This window comes from Grammomys surdaster, unplaced genomic scaffold, assembly GCF_004785775.1.
Source record: "Grammomys surdaster isolate TR1022 unplaced genomic scaffold, NIH_TR_1.0 1164, whole genome shotgun sequence".
NCBI lineage: Eukaryota > Metazoa > Chordata > Mammalia > Rodentia > Muridae > Grammomys > Grammomys surdaster.
In genome coordinates this window covers 5928726-5953162 of record NW_021605583.1, presented here as the reverse complement: position 1 = coordinate 5953162, position 24437 = coordinate 5928726, and the positions used below count along the sequence as shown (strand labels likewise).

At 53.6% G+C, this 24437-nt stretch overlaps 1 protein-coding gene across 3 annotated transcripts in view; it reads right to left on the bottom strand.

Moving 5' to 3' along the window:
* The window catches only part of Phldb1 (pleckstrin homology like domain family B member 1), a 49059-nt gene that overhangs the window by 9012 nt on the left and 15610 nt on the right, over positions 1-24437 (bottom strand). The window contains exons 5-18 of one of the 3 annotated variants that reach the window (XM_028783686.1): positions 23737-23862; positions 20248-21596; positions 16385-16666; positions 15920-16060; positions 15680-15817; positions 12619-12774; positions 8749-8859; positions 8493-8582; positions 5598-5738; positions 4220-4360; positions 4005-4107; positions 2608-2902; positions 2433-2523; positions 475-621 (exon numbers count right to left, since the gene is read on the bottom strand). In XM_028783686.1, the coding sequence (XP_028639519.1) occupies positions 475-621; positions 2433-2523; positions 2608-2902; positions 4005-4107; positions 4220-4360; positions 5598-5738; positions 8493-8582; positions 8749-8859; positions 12619-12774; positions 15680-15817; positions 15920-16060; positions 16385-16666; positions 20248-21596; positions 23737-23862 (3311 nt within the window). Of the gene's footprint in view, positions 1-474; positions 622-2399; positions 2524-2607; positions 2903-4004; positions 4108-4219; positions 4361-5597; positions 5739-8492; positions 8583-8748; positions 8860-12618; positions 12775-15679; positions 15818-15919; positions 16061-16384; positions 16667-20247; positions 21597-23736; positions 23863-24437 lie in introns of all 3 variants that reach the window. The other 2 variants (XM_028783684.1, XM_028783685.1) reach the window with 2 other exon arrangements.

Sequence of the window (24437 nt, the reverse complement as noted above, 5' to 3'; positions counted from 1 at the left end):
AAAAAAAAAAAAAAAAAAAAAAAAAGATCAGACCACTGAGGTAAAACTCTAGAGGGATTTTTTTTCTAATTTTATGTGTGTTAGTGTGTACTTACTTCATGTATGTATACACACACACAAACACACACACACACACATGGATATATCTATATCTATACACTGGGGTACACCCATAGAGGCCAGAAAGGGAACCAGGATCCCCTGGAACTAGAGCTACAGGTGGTTGTGAACCACTGTATGATTTCTTGGGACCCAAACTTAGGTCTTCTGCAAAAATAGTAAATGCATTTAACAGCTGGGCCATTTTTTTTTTTGTGGCCAATGAGTCCCAAGTAGAATTCTGTCTGTGCTAAGCCCACAGTCATCTTTTCTGGAGAACAGGCTCCACAGGGCAGCAGAGAGGCCAGGGACATCCTGTCTCCTTCATATCCCTTATCAGCAAGCTAAGCACGGGCATATCGCCCACCCACTCACCTGGGAGAACTGCTTCTCCCGGAGCTTGACTTCTTTCTCCACCAGCTGCTGCCTACGGGCGCTCTCGCTCTGCAGCCTCCGCTCCACTTGTTCCCGCCTCCGCCGTTCCTCCTCCAGGGCCTGCCTCCTCAGCTCCATCTCCCGCTCCTGAGCAGAAAGCCAAGAATCAGTGCCCCCAATCCCGGCCAGAGCTGCAGGGGGCATCGACTCTGGACAATAGCCTGGCTGTGCAAGCAAGTCCTCACAGGTTTGTCACCCTGTCCTGGGCTGTGACACAAGTCTATGGGCTGTCACCCTACAAACTAAACTCCCTTACTCTTTCTAAGCCTCGGCTACCTCATTAGAAAAATGGGCTTCAACATGCCTGCCCTGGGAATGGGATAAAAATCAAAAAAGAATCCAGACAAACAATCAGATTCCAGCACAAAACTAGCACGCAATAAAGTGGGTCTTGTACAACTTTCTTTTAATGAGACAGGGTCTCATGTAACTCTGGCTGGCCTCAAACTCTATGTAGACCAGGCTGGCCTCGAACTCAGAGATCCGCCCACCTCTGCCTCCCAAGTGCTGGGATTAACAGTGTACACACCATCACACCCAGTTATAATTTGAAAAGAAATTATTGTATTTTTATTTGTATTTGTGTGTGTGTGTGTGTGTGTGTGTGTGTATCCAGAGAAGAGGTTGTCATATCCTCTGGGTCTGGATCCATGGATAATTGTGATGTTGGGGCTAGGATACAAACTGGGGTCCTCTGAAAGAAGAGCAAGCCCTCTTAACGGCTGAGCCATCTCTCAGGCTCTTAAAACTTTATCTGAATTCCTAGAACAGGCGCTATTTAGCCACTGTTTTTGTTTTTTGTTTGTTTGTTTGTTTTTTGGTTTTTTGAGACAGGGTTTCTCTGTGTAGCCCTGGCTGTCCTGGAACTCACTCTGTAGACCAGGCTGGCCTCGAACTCAGAAATCCACCTGCCTCTGCCTCCCAAGTGCTGGGATTAAAGGCGTGCACCACCACTGCCTGGCAAGCCACCGGTTTTGACAGTTGGTACACACAGTCACTGACTTAATAAGGCTCTTTAGAACGCCACATGTAACATTTATTGCTGAATTCCAAACTTAATGGGCAAACAATCACAGAGATTAACGTCACAACTGAACTCTGAGTTTCTTAATCAATACAGGCCTCAGCACTAGTTTGCTACAGCTTAAAATAGTGACTCCTGGGATCTACTCACTGGCTAGCTAGCCTCAGACTCACATGAGATCTGGCCATCTCTGCCTCCCAAGTGCTAGGATCAAAGGCGTGCACGACCATACCTGGCAGATACAGGATTTTTTTTTTGGGGGGGGCATTGCTAGATCAGAAGTTTGAGGTCAGCAAGACCACTATTTCAGGGAGGGAGGAAGGGAGGGAGTGAGGGAGAGGGGTGGGTGGGAGCGAAATGCAGGCTAGGACAGCTTCTACAAACCTCTTCTTTAACTTGCTACCCAGGCACTGATTTCCTCCGTCTACCTGTGCCCAGGATAAACTTAGATTCCTCTTTGTTTAGCCCCAGCTACCCCCTAGAATTCCCCCAGCCAACACCTCTGCCTTGGCTTGGATACCTTTTATTTATTTATTTTTTATCTTCTACCTCAACTCCGACTTCCTGTTTTCCTAACTGTTCCGAAGGAGAACGTCCCCCTACTTAGGTTCCCACAAGGTCCACAGAATGGGGCACAAAGACTGGAGATCCCCTACGGGAGGCCTGTAGTTAAACAAGGTGACCGCTGCCTTGTGCCCCACAGGCTTGGGACGCTGCAGCCTGCCCACCCTTCCCAAGCCGCATCTGAGAAATGCAAACTTGTCGCTGCACAATTAACGTGGGTGGAGGGGCTTGGGACCGAGCGCAGGCACCGGAAGGCGGAGGGCAGCTCCGTGCTCACCACCTGCTGGCTCCGGGTTCCAGTCAGCCTCACCCTGGACTCCATGAGCCGGTTCTTCTCTGCGTGAGCTTCCTTTAGCATCTTCTCCATCTCCTCGATCTTGCCCATGTCCAGACCGCTGGCGCTAGGAAGCGAAGGGGACGAGAGAGCGTTGTCAAGTGGGCTCAGGCGTATCGGGCAGAAGCTGAGGGCTGGAGGTAGGAGGCACCTGGACATGTTGTCAGGGGAGCAGGCTGAATTAGCCCCTGTGGAGATGCTGGTCTCCATGCTGTCTGAACTCTCCAGGCTCAGGGTGTCGTAAGCGTGTTCGCCCTCCTCTCCACGCTCCCTGCCGGCCGGCAGGTGGTGCAGGATGGAATGGTGCATGAGTGCGGGGAAGCCAGGGGGACCGGCAGGAAAGGGAGCCGCACCATGCAAGGCGTCCCACTGGCACTGAGCCTCGGCTGCTGCCTTCTGCTTCAGCTCGGCCAGTCGCCGCCTTTGCTCCTCGATCACTTGGTGCCCTGCAGGAGGGACGGTGGGAGTCACAGAAGGCTCCTCAACCACCAGGGAAGGGAACACTGGAGCATCACGGGCGAAGAGAGGAGGCGAGCAGGAAGAGGCTAACACAGAGCAGCCAGGCCCTGCCTCCACAGCTTCCAGACCCTGGCCCTATCAACTGTGCAGTTGTGCAGGCCAGTGTCTGCAGTCTGACTTCAGGCCCCTTTCTGCATCCTGAGCACACGCAGGGCACCAGAACTGCCCTAGCTGTGCCCAGGCAGCATGCCAGTCAGCTGATCCAGCTTTCAGCTGGGGCCTGTATAAATGAACAGGGCACATGCACCCACCGTGTCTCCTGGGGAAGGGGGGAGGGGAGCTGGTGGGAACCCTTGAACAGTGCAGAAGCGAATACAGCCAGAGCAGGAGGGACCAGGAAGAGGGAGGCAAGGATACCGGGAGCCAGGCTGAGAGCAACAGGGGAGACGAGATGGAGGTGCAGCCAGCCAGGCACCCCAGCCCAGCGAGGCCCAGGGCTATGCCGGTAGGCAGCAGAGCCTGGGCAGAACACATCATGCTAAAGTCAGGGCAGGGGCTGATTGGCCAAAGCGATGTCCTGAACCAATGCTCTACCTGCTGGGTCTTCGGGTGGGAGGGGCTCGGCAGGAGGTAACTCGACTGGTGTGGGGGGCCCAGGGAAGAGGGTGCAGGAGAGAGACACAGAGGGGGTAAGAGGAGACAAAGGCATAGACATGGGCTTTCAGAACAGCTGAAACACCCAGGCATAGGACTCCTGTCTGAAGAGCCCGTGTTTCGGGGAAACTGCTTCTGGAGGTCATTGTCACACCCGCCCCTCTGCTTCCCAAGTCTACCCTACTTGGTTAACCATTAAAACGTCCCCTTATTAGATGGGCCCTCTGAGATGTCACAGGCCTTCAGACCTTTCATCCCAAACTGAGGTTTTCTGAAAAGTCTCAGGTAGATCTTACTGAGATCTAATCCCTTCTGCTCATGCCCAGAGCCCAGTGACAGGAAAGATATCCCGTGAGAGGGCCGAGCATGCGTGAGGTGACAGAGGATCAGCCCAGGGAACGGAGGCAGGGACAGGCTGGCATTATAGCCACTTACCCTTTTGCTGTAGGGCCAGCTGGCGCTTGGTCTCAATGTCCTGCAGCGTGGCTGCCAGGTTGCGAGGAAGGCTACTGGTGCCATTCTGGGCGAGCAGAGCACTCTGGGAGGGGATGTACGAGCACTGGTATTGGGGCTCAGCAGACCCCAACCTTACTCTTAGCCTCTGCCCAACATGGCTACCTCCATCCCCACCATCACCCATGTCCTCAGACCTTTGGGGAAGGACTACGGCCCAGGGTAGCCACGCTGAGCTGTGAAGAAGAGGATGAGGAGCCTGAGGAAGAGGGGAGAGGGCCGCTGCGGGCCCTGGGCAGGGAGCTGGCCGGATCACCATCCATTTTGGAGCGGTAAACCTGGAGGAGAGAGATACTACGCAGTGACCCTCCAGCTTCCGCACTGGCTGCCACGTCACAGCACCTAACCCAGCTGTGATCTAAGGTACTACCCTGGCACAGGACCTAAGACCTTCTGTCTCTAGCAGACAGTAGGATTGAGCCTCTCAAGCAAGAACAGTGGGTAGATGCTACTGGCAACTGCCAAGCCTCCTTTCCAGCCCTTCCCTCCATGAGCCGGTCTCCAGCCAGACCCTGGACCCTGTAAACCCGTGTAGGAAGTTAGTGTCAGCTGGGCAGAGCTGGGCAGGAGGCTAAGTGGAGGCCAGGTCCCTGGTCGTAGGTTGGCTGTTAGCAGACTGAGTGGCCTTGAGCCACACACCTCCTGCCCTGCCCCTGGGCTTTCTCATCTGTAAAGGCAAGGGCAGAGCCAGACAGGTAACTGGCAAACTCCCTCTCAGACAGGTGGAGTCAGGAGGAGCTCTTGAGTCTTCCGCCTGAGCAGCATGGGTAAAAGCATCTTTTTTTTGCTCCGTGCTTTAGCCTTTGAACACCATCTACCTCAAAGGCCTGTGGAGGGGGTTCAACCATCAGAACTTGTCCAAGCCTCCATCCGTGAGAGGTACCACTTGTGTTACACGAATCAGAATCTTCCCAGAGGAACCGAAGGATGTTAGCCAAGGCCACAGCCTCAGAGATGCAGTTCCTTCACTGAAGAACGGATTTTGAAGGTGGGATTATCGGCGCCATGGCATGTTAAGCGAGCAAAATTTGGAAGAGTATACAAGTACCCTCGCCCACTACACTCGGCACTGCTGGAGACTCAAGAGATTACGGTGTGGCCACACAGGTTAACTCTCCGGGGCTGTCTTTCATAGAACCTTTCTCTGGCTCCAAGTTACCATGGGAACAAACCAGCAAAATAGCTTCCCCAGGTCACACTAGTCCTGCCTGCAGCAGGCCAAAGGACACATCAAGCACCAGGTCTGAGTGAGCATCTTTGGAGAAAAACTCCTTTCCATTGGTCAATCAATCTTGACCCCCTTGAGCCCCAGTGATGCCCAAGGTACTAGAATGGCAACACGGCTGCCCAAGAAAAGAGATTGTTGCCCTCTCTGGGCCCCAAGGATCCTCTTTGCTCTGCTGGGCTGATCCCATGATCCCATGACCCTAGGTGTACACTGTGCCTGAAAGACTGGCACAAGGTGCTCACGGCAGACAGGAACAGGACCTGAAGACGACAGGCGGAGAGGGTTACCTGCAGCTGACGGGAAGCTTTGGCAGGCAGAGGCGGGGGAGAGGAGCGAGGGGAGGCTGCAGCAAGGCCAGTCCCCAGCCCGGCCATCAACTCCTGGTACCACTGCTCTAAGTCTACAGCAGGGAGCAACAGCTTCTCCATCTGGAGGGGGAGGGGAAAGGGAAGGAGGGAGAGGAAGGGCCAAGATAAGGAGGGGAGAGACGGGAAGAGGAGGAAGAAGGCAAGGAAGGGAAGAGAGAGGCCATGTGGGGGACATGGGAAGGAAGGTTTGAGGGAGGGAGGAAGGAAGGAGAGTATAAGGAGAAGGAAGAGAAAAACAGTGAGACAACTGGGCAGACTGTGCTGAGAGCAAAGAGAAACAGTCAGGGTACAAGCTCCAGAGCACAGATGTGTGCTATGTCAACAGCCGGGCAGCCAGCACCTGCAGGCGTCAGGCACAGCCTCTAGGCCCTCCGCTGGCTTAGAACACGGAGGCCTGTGAGCAGGGCAACACACAGCCCCAGCAGCCGTGGAATGGAGGGGATGGGAAGGACATACAGACCACCCACCTTAGACGAAGGCGAGATGGAAGTGAAGGAAGAGGGCAGCATGGGAGGAAGACAGATGATGGGAACCAAGTCCTGGGAGGCAGAAGCCCAGGAAGGCAGGCCTGGCGGAGGGCGTGGGAGCATGGGTGGGGTGCCCCACATCACTCTTAGCTGCTCAAGCGTCACATACTTGAGAGAAGGGCGGCCACGGGAGGGAATACAAAAGATTAATGGGGGTAGAACCCAAGAGATGGCCCTGACCATGGGGGAGGGGAAGGGTAGGACCATAGAGAGAGACCAACCCTAGGAGAGAGCCAGCATTCTCTCAGCAAGATTCTCTCCTTGAAGATCAGGAGGCAGGGCCTGCCCCTCTCAGGCCATTCATTAGGTGTTCAGGAGAGCTCACAAGGTCCCATGGATGAAAGTGAACCGCGTTCAACCCTCAAGGCCAAGTGAAGACCTTATCTGCCCCGGCCCCCACCCAGGCTGAGAGGCAATCGAGGCCCTTGGGCATAGGTGGGTACAGTCTGTGGCTGGTACTTTGCTGTCAGGCAAGGACTCGGGGAGCCTGCAGGGGCAGGTAGCAGAAGCACAAGGGGGCCAAGCAAGAGCACAGCTGGAGAGCCTCAGACAGGCTCACACACTCCTAGGGTGCCCAGGGTGGGGGACAGGGAAGAAATGAACAGTTTCAACCAAGGAGTCAATACCCCACACTCCATGCCAAGCTAGATTCATCACTTTGTGTGGATGCAGAGACTAGAACAAAGGGTGTTCAGTAGCCGACTATAGCCATAAAGGCGGTAGGGAAAACAGACTTGAAAAGGGGCAGGCAGAACCAACAGTGGAAGGCTCAACTCCACCTCAGCTCTGGAGGCTAACATAGCATTTAGTTGCTGCCTGGAGAACCAAAAAAAAAAAAAAAAAAATATCTGTGGATCAGCCCTGGGCTGAGGAAGCCCAGAGACGGCTTTCCAAAAGCACAGGGAAAAGCAGGACCCAGATCCTAGAACCCCATCTGCCTGTCACACTGGGCATCCCCGGTTGGCCACACGCATGCAGCGCTCAGCACTAGTCACACAGCAGTGCCCAGGAAGGGGAAAGGTCCCCAGAAGACGATCATCAGAAACGGGGGCAGGGGAGTGGAGATACCACTCGGGCCTGAGCAAGACAAGCTTGGAGAAACAGGCCTGGCCTTAGCAGGGAGCAACCTCTGTGTCAGCATAAAAGTGGGCCCACTGTTCAGGCTAAGTATGTGGAAAGATGTCAGCCCACTTCACTGGAAGTTGGGACACAAGGACTGTGATTCTCCATCGCCTGTCCTTAAGTCCTGAGATCATCTGGGGGCTGGTCATTTATATTTCCTTCACCAAAGGAGATCCCCTAGGCTGCCTATCCAAGGTGCCCAATCTAGCCCCAGAACCAGATGACCTTCTCGGGTCAGAGAAAAGCAAGATGGGTCAGAGAGTTCAATGTGTTGTGAACAGTGGAGAATGGCGTGCAGGTTACATGCAAGTTAATGCTATTATTTTGCATGGGCTGCCTAGGCCGTGAATGACATCATGGTACAAGCACAAACTCTCAAACTGCCAGCTAGAGGATATGCCACATGCCCTTCAGCCCTCCCTGGGAAGAGCTAGAGGCAGGGAGGCAGCGGGCAAAGCGGAACGAGTCAGCTGGGGTTACCTCTTGTGCTTTGGGACAGAGCTGAGTGGAAGCAGGAGGGGTTAAGGGAACAGAGGAGGCCCCAGCCTCACAAGACCTTGGGGACTGGCCCAGAGCTTTGGTCTCCAGCCCTATCTCTGAGGCCTCGGAGATGAGCAGCCGAGCCTACAAGAGGAAACACGGTGAGAGGGAGTCTCACCCTTAAGGCTCAAGTCTATCACCGTATCCCAGACCTAAACTGCTTGGGCGATCAGACAGAAGAAGGGGAAATAAAAGTCTGGAAACCAGGCACGTCCTGACTGGACTTCCCACACCAGATGTACAGGTCTGGGAAAGAACTACTCAATTCAAGGCCTACTTCCAAGCTGAAAGCCTAGCTTCAGACAGGAGCTCCAGGGAAAGGAGACTTAGATCCCCGTATCCTAGGTAGGGTCTACCTAATCCTGCACTTTACTAAATCCTGAGTTCTCCACCACAGGGCCCCTGGGCCTCACAGCCACAGGGTGAGGTCCCAAAGCTAAGTAAAAGGCCGTGGCTATAGAGGCTGAAGATCAGCCTCTGGGGCCATCCGCTTCTAATCTCTCCAGTTCAGGAAGTGCCCAGGAACTTCACCCAGAACTCAACCACCCAGGAAGTAGGTAGCTCACCAAACTCTGGAGCCTCTCAGGATCCCCCCTGAGGCTGGGGGCTAACCTGGTCGCATTACCTCTTTCAGGGTGGAGGTGGTCTTCGGGAAAGGCCTGCCACCCGTGAGCGAATGATATCTCCTTTCAAGCACAGTCAGCCTCTCCTTCTCCTGGAGCCCGGAATAGCAGGGGTCAGAGACATGGTGAGTCAGAAACACAGGAGGGAGGAACCCTGTAAGGACCCACACCCCACTCTTGTGCTGCAATCCCACCCCAACGTCGGGTACTCGGCTCCCCTCACCCACACCCAGCACCTCAGCACCCAAGGCCAGCTACCTTTTGCAGTAGCTGCAGGGCAGCATTCTTTTCCCGGGCCAGACGCTCTGATTCCTGCACTGCTTGAGCCCGGATCTGCCCAGCCTGACTGTCCAGTACAGCTAGGCGCTCCTGAGGAAACGGGATGCGATCAGGCCCTGGAGGGACATAACTTAGCCCACAGCCTGACTGATTCTACTATCCAGAGACCCAGGAAGCTGTGAAGGCAACCGCCACATCTCACGCTTGGCCTCAACTCACCCCAGGAGAACTCTGGTTAAGGAGAGTTCCTCCCTCCCCGGAGCCAGTGACCCTTGTATCATCAGGCATGATGAAACCAATCCCCCAGTCTCTATTCCCTCACCCCACAGCCAATGGCTCCCAAAGCCTGGTGACACTGAAGTTATCCCTCTGGCCATCCCCCACTGCCATCGCTGGAATCCAGGTTCTCCACTTCCTACTTCTTTACCAGCTCTCTCACAATCTCTAGATCCAAGCCACATTTCTACGTGGTCCGAAAATAACCTTTGAACCCTGTCTGCTTATCTGAATTTCCTAACCATCCTGAAAAGAATTCCCTATTACTTGAGTCATTTTGTTTGCTTGATTTTGGTTTTTCGGTCTTGCTATATAACCTAAACTGGCTTTAAAGTCACACTACAGTCCAGGCTGGCCTTAAGCTGACTCTGGAGTGTAGGCAAGTCTTGAACTCACGGCAATCCTCTTGCCTCAGCCTCCTGAGTTCTGAACCATCATGCCACGGTTTTCCTTCGGTTTTGAGACCAGGTCTCATGCACCCTGGGCTGGACTTGGCTCCCGGCCTCAGGTACTCTTCTCACCTCAATCACCAGAGAAACTGGGACACATCTCCTTAGAACCCCAGTGTGGACCACAACACTGGCTCTTCAGTAACTTTAAAAATAAACCTCAACCAGATGAGAATGAAGAGATGGCTCAGGGGCGTTCCCTGGTTGGTCTTCTTCAAGACCAAGGATTCATTCCCAACACCCACGTAGCAGCTTACAACTGCCTGTAATTCCAGTCCCAAGGGATCCAACACACACACATGGTGTACAGACACACGGGCAGACAGAACGTCTATTCAGATAAACCAAAACAAACAAACAAAAAATAGCAAGGTCAGATTACCCGTCACCTCAAAATCTTCCAATGGCTCTTCACTACTCACAGGCTAGAACACAAACTCCTCAGCCAGCATTTAAGGGCTCTGAGGTGGCTTGCCTGACTGTTCCTTCATGCACCTAGCTCTGCCATGCTGTACTCTAAACTGTGCTACTGTAGACTTCTTAGTCTATCACTCTGTTGGGATGAGGGCCATTCCAGTTTTTTTCTGCTATTCCAAGGCTCCGCCTCCAAGGCCAGGCTGAATGCCACCTCCTCCCCAAAGCCTTCCTTGATTGCCAATCCATCTCCTTCCTCCTGCCTATGTGTTCACATTAGTTTATATCCATCTACCTCGTCATACTGCGATCTGTGACCAAATCAGCCCCGCCCTCTCTGTAAGATCAGGGGCAAGACCAGTGTCATTTCTGTCTCCAGAACCCCGACGGGGGCTTAGCACAGCACCTGGCCCAACAACCACGTGCTAAAAGAAAATGAAAATATTTTGAGGGCTGGAGAGATGGCTCAGTGGTTAAGAGCACTGACTCCACTTCCAGAGGTCCTGAGTTCAAATCCCAGCAACCACATGGTGGCTCACAACCATCTGTAATGAGATCTGATGCCCTCTTCTGGTGTGTCTGAAGACAGCTACAGTGTATTCATATATAATAAATAAATAAATCTTAAAAAAAAGGAACTACTAGAAAATATTTTGAGAGGAAAAGATGAAGAGCTAGGCAAGACATGTTGAATTCATCTCAGGAGGTCTTCAACCATCACTTAGGAGCGGCACACGGGAAGGGGAGGCACCAGGAAGGGAGCTATCCTAAACCTGGGAGTCAGCCCATGCAAAGAAACGGAAACAGCAGACAGGAATCTCACAGCCGCAGCTGGAGCTCGGAACGTAGGAGGACTGGAAGTGCGACTGAGTGTTTTATCTGCTCCTTGATCTAACCTTATACAGGTGCTTTATGCCTGTCGTAGAACACGGACGTGTTTAGGAGCTAAGATTTACTGGGTAGTAGTGGTGAACTCAGGATTAGAACCAGACCTGTAGGAGAGCTTTCTTAACTGCTCTGCACCACGGTGGACAGACACTCCTCTAGGGAAGACAGAGCTTGAGGGGACTTCTGCAGGGACGAGGGCTGGACAAAGCTCACCAGGATAGGAAAAGATGTCACAATGCACATACATACGCACACATATACATGTGTGTGCATACACACACACACACACACACACACTCCAGGTATTACAGCCTGACCTGGCTTCCCAACCCAACCCAACCCTAGGCTGGGCACAAAGAGAAGAGACAGAGTCCCTGGACCCTCCAGGACCTCCAAGGAATCAGCTGATGTGGGGCTCCTGGCTGTATCCTCTCTAAGCAGAGGAAGAACAGTGAAGAAATGCCAACCCAGATGACATGTGGCACAGCAGAAATACCTTGGGCTTTGGAGCCTAAGGAAGCCTAGCAGGCTTGGGTTCCCGTCCTGACTCTGAAACGGCTGTGAGAGAAGGCTCTGTGCAAACAGGTAGTTTCTGAGTCCTAGTCACTCACCTATAAAACTAGGCAATCCCCTAGGAAGAACACAAGGAAACTCAGGGAATGGGTCTAGTAGGGTCTGCCACATGACCATGGGAAATGGTAGTTTTCTTCCTTTCCTGCATCTTCTATCAGGACAGTGAGTGCATTTAAAAAATATATATTCACTTACTTTATTTTACACGTGTTTGTGTGAGTGTATATCTGTGTACTATCTGTATACCAGACATATAGCCAGAGGTCAGAAAAGATGTTGAAGTGCTCTTACCTACTGAGCCATCTCTCCAGTCCCCAAGGGGACACTTTTTTTTTTTTTTAAATGGCAGAACAGGGAGAGAAACAAGGAATCTGAATTTAGGAAATCCAGTGGCTCCCTCTTACCACTGAACCCCAGGCTAGCCAGGAGGTCCCCATCTCCCATTTGAACCCTATTTGCCAGACTTTGCTGTCCTTGCCTTCCACATACACTGTAGCCAGGAAACTGCACGTTATATGGGCCTTTGAAGCAGTCCCAGCCATAGACGCTGGCATCACCTAAGCCACGCCCCCCAACGCTGCACCCCCACACCATGATTCTCACTAATGAGTGGTCCATCCTCTGTCACACTCTATGACTGGTGTGGCTGAGTCTACAGCTTTAGCAAATCAGAGCTGACCAGGGACATATAGTCTGAGTGGGACCAAAGCAGAAACCCAGGTGGATACTCTTCCTAGCTAGGCTAGCATCCAGACCTTAGGTCTCTCTGTGTATCCCAGAACTACCAACAGCTCTAGAAAGGGCATGGACAGGGATGGAGCTGAATGACAAGAGATACAGCTCAATGGCAGATATGTGCTTAGCATACAGAAGGCTCTGGGCTGGATCTCCAACACCGTGTAAGAAGACATTCAAGGGCAGTAGCAAGGCACCTCAGCTACGGACTCGTCCTCCACCTTCTTTTCCTGGACACACTACTGTCAGCTCCCAGTGTGAGCAATTCCACTTTCCCCTGAGAGACTGTGGAGAGCCAGGGTTTAAAAATACTGTCTTTGCTGAGCCCGGGCTGCCATCATATGCCATTCTGCCTTTGCATATTAATTTCACACCAACCCTATAGTTCTCATTTTTACCGATAGTCACTGATTAACAGACACACAGAAAGGTGTCTTTTGGGTCGTTCACAGACTGTGACAATCCCAGGTCACTAGCCTCCATCCTGCTATGCGGGCGTGAGCCGCGCACGCACCTTTCTCTTGCTCACGCTACGCAGCAACTCAGCCTTGCTCCTGAGCAGCCCTTGGCTGGCCAGCTCCCGCTCCTCCTCCACGCGACTCTCCCGCTCCAGCTGCTGGAACTCCAGGTCCTCAAAGAGCTTCGTCTCAGTCTCTAGAGCGTCTGCCTCCTTCAACGACAGTGACATCGGGTTTGGGTGGAGGGATGCTCTCTAAGCCACTCTGGGCCAGGAAGGCCAGGCCACAGAGCCGTGAGTTATGGGGGGGCTGACCCCGGGGAAACTAGGGAAGGAACCGGTCCCACCGCCCAACCCCCACTATTAATTTTGGCTGAGCCCTTTTCGAGGGACATCGCCGTCTGGAGCGCTGATCCCCACCCAACCTTGCCGGTGGCCCCTTCCAAGCCACTGCACCGACCCTGTTGTCCAGCAAGTACTGCAGGGGGCCAGGCGGTCCTGTCCCACCGCTCTCCTATCTTCGGTCTGGGCGGTGGCCCACGGGGGCCGGGGGAGGGGGCTGGTGGAACTGACCCTTCTCAGCTGCTCCTGTAACTGTTCCCGCACTGACTCGGGGCAGTTATCGAGCTGCGTCTGGAGCTCGGCGTAGAGCGCCTGGCGGGCCTCCAGGTGCCTCCGTCCCGCGGCCAGCTCCGCCCTCTCCTGGTCGGCGGGAGGGGAGGGAGGCGGGGCACAGGGGAGAGAGAACACACACTCCTCAACTCCGGCCCGGCGCGGGGGGCAGGGGCGAGCACAGGGGTACACCGGGAGTGGGGGGCAAGCATCGAGACGGAAGAGAGCAGAAGCAGAGGTTTAAGAGGGGACTCAGGCAGGGGGACGGTGCGACAAAGGCAGAGGTGTGGGGGCAGGGTGGAAATGTTGGTCCCTTTAGAAATGTTTAGGAAGGTCCTTAAGACAGGACCTTCCGCTTCCGCTCCGAGCTAAAGTTTAAAGCTGGTGCAACAAGGCAAGTCCCCAGCTTCGAGTTCTATCACTGTCCCGAGACCAAAATTTAACCCTAGGGAAAATAGGGGTGGTGGGAAGGGTTAAATCCAGGATTTGGGAGTAAACGAGGAGCTAAAGTTAAGAGTTACAGCGGTGCAGCAAGGGAACCCCAGCCCAACCCCCATTGACCTCCCTCCCCTCCTGCCCAGGGTTGGGGGCGGGGTGCCAGCAAAGCAGGCTGAACTTCAGTAGGGATGAGGGTTGCAATTAGTTCGGCCCGTTGCCATGGTAATAGGAGCCCCAGGAGTGGATACAGGGAGGAGGTGGATGGCTCTGTCTGGGGCGAGATGACACCTCTGAGGGCGGAAAGGGGGACGAGGGAGGAGTTGGGTGAGTCACCCCTCCGAAGGACAAGCAGAGGAGAAACTGTGATTACTGATTCCAAAGTCAGAGTGGGGCCATGGGCTGGAAGCTGGGCGGGAAAGTCAAGAGAACCTTCCCAACACCACCATCAGCATCAGAACCACCACCACCACTACCACGTTCACCATCAAGCCTCAAACACCGGGACCGGGAGGAAGGCAAAGTCCAGGGCTGTGAGCAATCTCAGCTAAGTGAGGCTAGGCAAGCTGCTTGTGGAATGCCTTACCTCTAAGGAGTATATCCCTATGCTGTGCCCCAGTTCACCTACCCATCCTGGAGGGAAAACCTTGGTCAAGCCAGTCCTGAGGTCTAGACACTACTGCCTTTAAATTATCCTGTGTTCTAGGTGGCCTCCAGAAGTAGAGGGAGGGAAAGGAACATCTGAATTCAGGGAAGCAAGAATGGGTAGCCAGCCACTCAGAAAGGCCCTGTCCAAGGCCTCCAAGACTGTGCCCACATCTGGACCTCCTTATTACTCAGTTCCGGGGGATTAGGCAGGAGAGACAAACAGCTCACTCCACCTCCAACCCCTGCCCTTCAGTAAGCGGCCAACATTGAGGAAGTAAAGCCCAGACCTTTCCAGTAGGAGGTACTGTTTGGGCAGAGCATCTCTGGTCATGCACGCCTCCCTGAAACACACACACACACACACACACACACACCCTTATACTCCTCCTGTCAGTGATCCACTAAGCAAAATTTAGCTGTGCCTTCCTGTCAGTTCTCTTCTGATAATGGGGACCCACACCAAGAAAAGGAGGCAACATTAGAGGGGAGAGGCCCCAGGGCACAAAGGCACCCATGGAGTTAGTATAGCTGGCATAACTCAGCCCTGCCTGGGCGGCCTGGCAGTTAGGGGCATGCGAAGAGCCCAGGACAGTGATTAGAGGGGGCGTTAGTGCAGGCCTGGTCGGCAAGCATGGGGTTAATCTGGCACAGAATCTGGGAGTGTGGTTTTGGGGGCCAGAGCCAAAGCTCCATTAAAAAAGGGGGGGGGAGCAATGAATTTTTAAGAGCCTCAAAATTGCGAACAAGAGGAAGATAACTCCCCAAAATAATCCAGAAGGAAAATTAAACTTTTTAGAAAAAAATACTGTCAAATCCAGAAATAGATGAACCCTCTCCATACTTCAGAGTTTTGGCACGCCGTTGGGCATCTTGGACATGGCTGGCACAACCCCTGTGGGACGGAGTAACCCCTGAAGACTGGCACTCAATCTGAAAGGGTCAGGGGCAGGGCTGGGACCATCTGGGATGGGAGGTTGCAGATCCTGATGATAGGAAACAGAGGCCTGTGGGCCATCTCCCAAAGACCACATCCTAGGCACCCTGAGGCATGCTGGAGCGCTGAGGTTTCTCCTCATGGTGGGCTCCAAACACGAGTCATGCCTTCTGCCCCAGCAGCACCAGTCCTTCAGGCTGTGCTCACTGCCCAAGAAAGGGCGTTGGCACTTCCTAGAAGAACCACACAGGCTCCAGAATGGCAGGCACCCAGGCAACCAGAGGTAGCACAGAGATCTAGACCCCAAACACCAGCCCAGTCCCTGGCAGTACCATCCAAGCTTGTATCTTCCACAGAGAACAAGGGCCCCTGACCCTAGAGGGCTACAGAGACCACTTGGTATGTAGGATGGATGCGGAGGGACGTACATTCCCCAGGGAAGGCATATCTCCTTCTCTTCTGGGCCACCGGTAGTCAGGTATGGGTTACCTTGTCCCTCTCCTTCTGGATGCCTGTCTCCAAGGCCACCAACTTCTCCTGCAGCTGCTCCAAGGCCCTTTGCTCCTTCTGCAGCAGTGCTCGCTCCGCCTCCCTCTCCCCCTGCAGCAGTGCCCTCTCCATTTCAGCCTAGACACAGACATCAGGATCCTCATCAAGGCGGGGGAACTAAAGGTGGGGAACTAAGGGTGGGGCCCCATCCCAGGGCGGCACTTCTCCCAGCCAGGTCACCTCTCGGGCTGCCTCCTGCAGCTGCTGTTCCAGCTCCTTCACTCGGGCCTTCAGCTGCTCCACACGCCCCAGAACCTGAGCCCGCTCCTCTTCCACAGCCAGCACCTCTCCGTGGAGCTTCGCACCAGGAGCATCTTCATGCTGGAGGGGAGGAGAGCACCATGGGAGAGAAGTCTAGAACCTTCCAGGATCACACGCTCCTCAAAGCACTTGGAAGGGGTAACTCTACTAAAACAGGAGGCCACTTTCCTCCCAGTCAGGGAACTCAGCTATAGGGAAAGGATTTACCACAGTGCCAGGGTTGGGTGGGGCCCAGAGGAAAAACAGGTCATAAAGTGCATTTATAGCTTGGGAAAGTTACGGTCACCTCCTTTCCCTCCTTACACCCACAGTTCTTCACTTCTGGTCTCACCCAAGCCTTGATCCCTTTGCCACCACCACACTGGCCCCACCCCGGCCCCTCACCTCCTGCTGGGTGCTCTCAGTGCTGCTGCACTCCTCTTTGAGATTCTCTTCATCAGAGCGCTCCATGCTCTCCCACAGGCGCTGGGAGGCACCTCCAGACTCCTCGCCACTCCTCCCAGAGACTACGATGGCTCCTGCCAAGCCTCTTGAGGGCCTCCTGCCTGCCAACGCCAGCGCTGCCGTGGCCTCTCCAATACTGGGCAGTTCCCCAGCCTCGGGTCCCCCGTCAGCTCGGCTGTACTCAGCACACAGGTTCAGGATGGTCTCCAGGCGCTGGCGCTCCTAGGGACAATGGACAGGGTAGAAGTCTGAGACCCAGTGTGGCTTGAGCCAGGGCATGTTCAACCCTAGAACCTCTGGGCTTGGCATCATGAGGATAGCCTCAACCTTAAGAACTGTGGGAGACCAGGTGGTGGTCCACAGCACTCTGGAGGTAGAGTGGCAGATCTCAGAATCTGAGGACAGCCTGATCTACAGAGTGAGACTCGGGCCATCCAGCCAAAGACTATAGTGAGAACCTGTCTTAAAAGAAAAATCTATGGGAAGCAGAGGGCAAAGAAGGTTCCTCAAAAGAGATGGGGCCATATGTCACCTGTCCTCTTGCTGGCCCCTCCCACCTCCCTGTTTACTCTCTCTTGGATGAAGCTTCTTCATAGTCACACAGAGACATCCAAACACACATGGGAACATACAGGGTAAGCAGCCTAAAGACCAGAATGAAGTCAGGGGTTGGTACTGCTGCTGCACGCCTTTAATCCCTGGAGACAGAAGTAGAGGGATTTCTGTGAGTTCAAGGCTAGCCTGGTCTACAGAGAGAGTTCCAGGACAGCCAAGGCTACATGGAAAAGCCAAAAAGACCATAATGAGACACAAAGCCATCGAGTGCTCATGTTGACACAGGTATGTATATATACAGGTTTGGGGACAAGGGCACACTGATAGATTAGTTCTGCCACATAGGCACACACAGACACTCCATGTGCCCTGGGAGGTACATCGGCATTAACAAGTAGGTGCACACACACAGAGATAAACACAGTCTACACAGTCTACACACAGCTGGGTGGGCACCTGCAGACAGCCAGGGCTGGGAAATAGAGCACGGACCACAGGACCTGACGACAGTCCAGACACAGAGAGAAAAGGCGGAGAGGACACTGTCTTTCCAGCCCCACCTTAGCTCCAAGTCACTCGGGCTGCTGTCCCTTTGCTCCTTAAGGCACCGTAAGCTGGCTAGGTGTGATGGAGGACTCTCTGGCTGCCACTCTCTTCTCTCATTATAAATCCCAATGCAGACATGGTCACCTCTCAGGATGCCTAGGACTCGAGGGAACTCCAGCAGTCATGTTCCTGGTCCCTATCCTACACATCCGTCTGTAACACCCGAGTCCTGGCTTTCAAGCCCAGAGAATTCCAGTGCTTTCTGGGGTCTCTGATCCCAAGTACCTCTCATCACCTATCTTCTGGCCTCACCTTCCCATCCCACAAGACTTACCGGCTTCCTTCCTGTTGCTTGCCTGGTTCTGTGGCAAAAAACCCAGGAACCAAGCCTCAGCACCCAGGAGGTTGGGCCAATGCCTCACCCCCGCCCTAGGACCCAGATAAGCAGCCTGGCTAAGGTGGGAGGGGCAGGGTGCGGGAGGCCTCTGACTTAAAGTGGCAGGTGGGGCAGGTTGGGGCTGGCTGGTGAGGTGTGTACCTGTGTGTGGGGATGGGGGTGGGGAGGCTGGGCCTAGCACTTGACTATGCCAGATTCCTCAGCCCTCCTGGGATCAGAATCAGGGGTCACCAAAGCACAACAGTGACCAGAAGGTGTAACAAATACAGACCAGGAGTCCTGACTCCCACAAATATATCATCCCATACCCTCACCCGACCCTGACCAATCTCTTCCCAGATTCTTCAAACATCCTCCTCAAACCAATTCCAGGGTACCTGTGTCTCAAAATACCCTGGGCTTCTGCTCTTGAGGGGAGGAGGGGAAAATCCATGTTCTCGTGTGTAGGCTCTGAGTGTGTACCAGCAGCCAATGCCCCTGGAGCTCCCTGTGCTATTTGGGGGAATCCCAGCCCCCTCTCCCAGCTCAGATGCCATCTCTAAAACAGCTGCCCAGAACCACACCCAGACTCGGCAGCACCCACATTTATGCAGGCAGACACATACAATCACAGAGGCAGACCAGGGGGGCTGCCCACCCTGACTTTCCCTGTTCCTTAACACCACACTCAGAGAGGACCCATCCGAGCCAGAGTAAGTGATTCATGCCCATTTGTAGATGCCAAAGAGAAGCAAGAAAGGGGGACCAGAGTTTTCCTAAGGGTAAGTCCGAGGTCAAGGTGCTTGTTTGCATACAAGCCTGATGACCTGCGTCTGATCCCTGAAACCCATGCAGAAGAAAAAGAAAGAATGACTCCACAAAAATTGTCCCCTGGTCTCCACGCACTCATCATGGCGTAGGTCTCCATCAACACACACACACATACACACACACACAGACACACACAAACACACACAACACACACAGACACACACACAGACACACACACACACCACACAGACACACAGACACACACAACACACACAGACACACACAATACACACAGACACACACAACACACACAGACACACACAACACTCACAGACATACATAGACACACACAACACACACAGACATACACACCACACACAACACACAACACACAGACATACACACCACACACAACACACACACAACATACACAGACACACACACACCACACACACATACACCACACACACAACATACACAGACACACAACACATAGACATACACACAGACACACAACACACAGACATACACACACACAACACACATACACAGACACACACACACACACAGAAACACACAAGACACATACACACTCAATAAATAAAACCTTTAAAAGAAGGACTCCCCCCAACCCCAGCCCAAGCATGGTGACATGTGTGTAATCTCTACTCAGGAGACAATCAGAAAGATCATGAACTCAAGCTCAACCTGGGCCACACAGCAAGCTCGCTGCCACACTAGGTTACACAACCAAAAAAAGGAGGAACAGGAGAGAGAAATAATTCTAGGACTGGGGCTATAGCTCGATGCTGTAGTGCTGTCCTGACATGTCAAAGCTCCTAGGTTCAAGGTCTGGTACCATACAAAAAAGGCCAAATAAATAAATGTTCCTATCTGAGCCTCAGCCTCAAAACTTGCTTTTCAAACTCAGGGATGCAAGACTTCACTGTAAATGTGGTATGCCTTCCTGAAACACTGCGCTCGGGCAAACACGATGAACCTAACTCACACAAATGATCTGCCGTAGAATAAATGCAAAATTAGCAAGAATTTAAAACCAAGACTTAGGGGCTTGGAAGACAGCTCGGCTGGCCAAGGTCTCCAGGACCTGAGTTTGGTCCTCCAGTAATTCTAGAACACACATACAGAGACAGAAGCTCCCTGGGGCTTGTTGTCCTGTCAGTTCAGCCAAATTAGTATGTCTCAGGTTCAACGTGAGACTGTCTGAAAAAATGAAACCAAAGAGCAACCAAGGAAGCCGTTCTCATCTCTGGCCTGCACACCAACACACAACTGCACACCGACACACCCGTGCACATGCATGCGCACACACATACAAAACTAAATAAAAATGTAGAAAGCCGTAGCGATTTCAAAGACGGTTCCTCTTCAGGGCACCAGGATCATGAGATACAGGCCACTTAACCTGATGGTTCATCCTGAATCAGGCCAGGCCCTGTACATGGCCCCTCCTGTTCTGCCAGCTGGCCAGCCCACACCCTGGCAGAGGCGCTGCCTTGGGCAGCGGCAGCCTCCCTGGCATTCATTGGCTCACCAGCCTCTCCATCTCCTGCTCCCGGAGCCTCTCTTGGCGCTGCCGTCGGTGGTATTCCAGGAGATCATCCTCATTGCCGCTGATCTCCGTGATGCTATTTTTCCTCTCCCTTGGGATAGGCACCCGCAAGTCCCCACTGGAAAGCTTCCTCTGAGCACGGGGGCTCTGACGAGGTGAGGCCCCAGTGAGAGAGCCCAGACTGTAGGCTGGGCTCAGCCTGCCGCTGAAGCTGCCCTTTCGAGGTGCCAGGGACTCCCCGAGTGTGGGCGAGGGACTCCGAGTCCTGCGGCCCCGTGTTCCTAGAGTCAGGGAGAAGTCCTCAGGTGAAGTTCCATGGGCTGCCCAGCGCCGGGGCCGGGGGCTCTCAGCCACTTCCCTGCTTAGCTTGGGATCTGGAGCAGTCCGGGCTGGCAGTGGGGACAGAGCCCTTCGAGACAGAGATGGACTCAGTGGAGGCAGTTCCCGCATACTGTCCAGGCCCCGCCGGCCCAGGCGGGGACTCTCAGGTGGCTGGAGGGTACGAGCTGCTGACCCATCTGAAAATGTTCTGCCCACCAGCTGTCGAGAGGGGCTGGTTGTCAGTACTCGCTCTGTGCCTGGGGGCTCACGGAAAGGACTGGGAGGGCGGTCGTGGAGTGTGCCCATCTTGTTTCGGGGAGCGGGCACCGGAGACTGGAACTTGGGGCTTCCAGGAATACTGGTGGGTTGGCTGCGAGCACCGGAAGATGGATATTCACTCAGGCTGATAGCCACCACAGGCAACTGCCCACCTAGCCTGGGACTCTCGGTGGTTCTGCAAGCCTCAGCCAAGACTGTAGCTGCAGGACTGTCAGTCAGAAGACCACGGAGACCGGGGCTGGGTGGTCTCTCATGACCCCCTTTTCTGCCAAGCCGGGGACTTTCAGAGGACCGGGGACCACTTGGGCGAGACTGTGGAGGTTGCAGAGCCAAATGGTAGCTGGAGGAACGGGCAGGCACCAGTGGGGGCACAGAAGGGCCTGGCTCCTGCCCGCTTGGTGAGTGGCTGGCACAGCTTCCGCTGCTGGCTGGTGAGGAAAGTGGAGAGAAGGCTGGAGAGGTGTTCTCATAGCTGGAGCCCACAGACATGGCGCCGGGGCTGGTTGGAGGGGACAACAGGTAGCGCCCACCGTTAGCCATTGGCGACAACGGGGATGTGGCTGCAGGCTTCTTGCCTGCAGCTCCTGGGTCCTCTAGCACCAGCGAGTCCATGATTTCCTGCAGGTCCTTCTCAATAGAGCTCACCAGGGAACTGTGGCTGGCACAGGCTGAAGGTGCCCGGGTTGCAGGCTGTGCCGTGTGGTTCCCATTGACCAGGCTCTCTGATTCAGCTGAGGGAAAACGCAAAGAGGCCTCAAGCTCTGGTTTTTGGCTCTAGCGAGTCACATACATGCACAAACAACAAAGTACCATCCAACCTTATCCTAGGGCTGTGGGGCCATGAGGGCTCTGGAGAAGGAGCCAGGAGAGCTGAGTTCTGGTACCCACCCACTCGGCCACTGACCTGTTCTGCAGCTTTAGCCAAACTCTCTTGCCCTAGGTTCCCCTCTTATAAAAGGGAAATGATAGTAAAACCTTCCTGGCTCTAACTCGATGACTCAGGACAGAGTCAGCAACAGTACCAGGTATTTACTACCACTCTACTTCTCCTCCTCCTCCTCCTCCTCCTCCTCCTCCTCCTCCTCCTCCTCCTCTTCCTCTTCCTCTTCCTCCTCCTCTTCTTCCTCCTCTTCCTCCTCCTCTTCCTCTTCCTCCTCTTTCTTCTTCTTCGGTTTTTGTTTTTTTTTTTCGAGACAGGGTTTCTCTGTGTAGCCCTGGCTATCCTGGAACTCACTCTGTAGACCAGGCTGGCCTCGAACTCAGAAATCCACCTGCCTCTGCGTCCCAAGTGCTGGGATTAAAGGCATGCGCCACCACCGCCCGGCCTTCTTTTTTTTTTTTTTTAAAGATTTATTTATTTGTGTATATGAGTACACCATTGCTCTCTTCAGACACACCAAAAGAGGGCATCAGACCCCATTATAGATGGTTGTGAGCTACCATGTGGTTGCTGGGAATTGAACTCAGGACCTCTAGAAGAGCAGTCAGTGCTCTTAACTGCTGAGCCACCTCTCCAGCCCCACAGCCCCAGGTATTTACTTCTAGTTATTTCTAACTCGCTCCAACAATACGATCCTTCTTATCTTGGTTTTCCCAACTTTGAGTGCCTCTCTTTTAGGAAGAGCAAGTAGGCACACTACACAAGAGATATGGGCCTACTGTGGGGCTGGCCAGAAGTTCCAAGATTTCTCAGTCTAAGAGGACACCAGAGCCTTTCGATATAACAGTCAGAGGCTGGGGGTGGGGGCGGGGCTCCAGGGCTGTGGATGAGGTAGCAGCTTATCCGATCCAGCACAAGAGAAGGATCTGCTGATGGCGTGTGCCCGGAAGCCTGGCTGAGGAGCCTCGAGGTACAGTACAGTATCTCCAATTATTCCATTAAGTCACACCAGCAAGAGCTGGCTTTTGCCTGGCCCTAGCCCGTGTCAACCATCCAGGAGTTTAGAACCCTCAGAAACAATATCCAAACGGCTGAAGGAGTGACATGACTCAGACTGGGTTGGGGGCAAAGGGATTCCCCAGGGGACTGGAAATCATAGGTGTGGGGTGTGAAGAAAAGAATGGGTTTGCAAGGCTGTGTTTGGGTCCTAGTCAGAGGGTTTTCCAGTAACCGTGTGTTTCCAGTCAGCATTTGCCTTTCTTGAAGTCACCAGACTACGTAGGTCACTAATAACCACCCCATCAAGTGAACCTGACATACGTGCTCACCGGTCACAGAACCAACGTTGGCCTTCTAGTCCCACTTCCATCTGAACGACATTGCAGAGGAGCCTGGGATGGCACACACAACTAGCTAGCTTCTCCATCTGCACCCCGCCCCCTTGGCAGCCTGCTGAGGGGCCTGTGTTGATTCCTAGAACAATCACCAATTCTCTCCTGGGGATCAATAATTCACACACAGGCTGCAGCTGGCTACAGCTGCTCTCTGAGTCATCGGTCAGCATGGCATGGCCTCAGGGGTGAGGAGTGCCTCTGGATTCGATCACCAGCAGGTGGGACACCCCCCCCTCCCCTGCAAGCTACCAAGATTCATAATAATACTCAGACCCCCTCAAGTGAGGCACTCCTGAGATGACATGGGTCCCATACAATGAGTGGCATCTTCCACGGCAGCAGGGGGGTTTCAGGCTAACAGAACCTTGTATGTACTCTCAAGGCACATGACTTCACAGTTTGAGCCAAGCAGCAATGCATTGGATCTTTTCCAGTGGCCCTATGGCCTAGCATTCTCTACCACCCCATGGCAGGTGGCAGTGAGCCCAGACCATTGGTATTGTCCTGCCCTGACACTCCGAGAATGGTTGCAACAGGCAAGGACACATGTCCAAGGGGTGCCACTTACCCAGCCACCTGCCCCAGCTGGCTACTTACCAGAGGCAGGGTTATAGGTGGACCCCGGGGCCCGGGCCCCTGCTGGAATCATACTCTTTATCCACTTGGCTTCAGCTGGGTGGTTAAAACGCAGGAAGGTGGACTGACCCAGACACAACATGCAGCCTGAAGAGAAAGCATTCACTTAGAAAGCGCAGGCAGTGATGAAGCCATCCCAGCCACAACACAAGTGTGCTTACCCTCAGCTCCCAGGAGCCATCCCTGCCTGTACTCCTGGTGTCCATACAAGGCTTACCTGGCCTGCCTCTCTTTGCAATGGAGTCCTGAGATGGGTTCCCACAGTACAAGTCAGAATGGGAAAGATCACTGGCAGGTTGGTTCCCCAAATCCGAGTCCTACTCACTAGCTATGAAATCTTCAGGTGACGCTACTACATCTCCAAGCTAGTTCTCTTACAGAAACGGGACACTAGATACAACTAGAGGTCTCAGGTTTAATAAGACTGTATATGAAAATATTCCAGAAGTGGAAAAAATTCTTCAGAAAATAGGAACGCTCGGGGACTAAAGACAAGGCTAGTGGGTAAGAGGACTTGCCGCTCTTGCAGGAGACTGGAACTCGGTTCCCAGGACCTATGAGGTGGCTCAAAACCATCTGTACCCCCAGTTCTGAAGGCTGTGATGCCTTCTAATTTCTGAGTGCACCAGGTACTTACGTGGTACCCTTACATACAGGCAAAA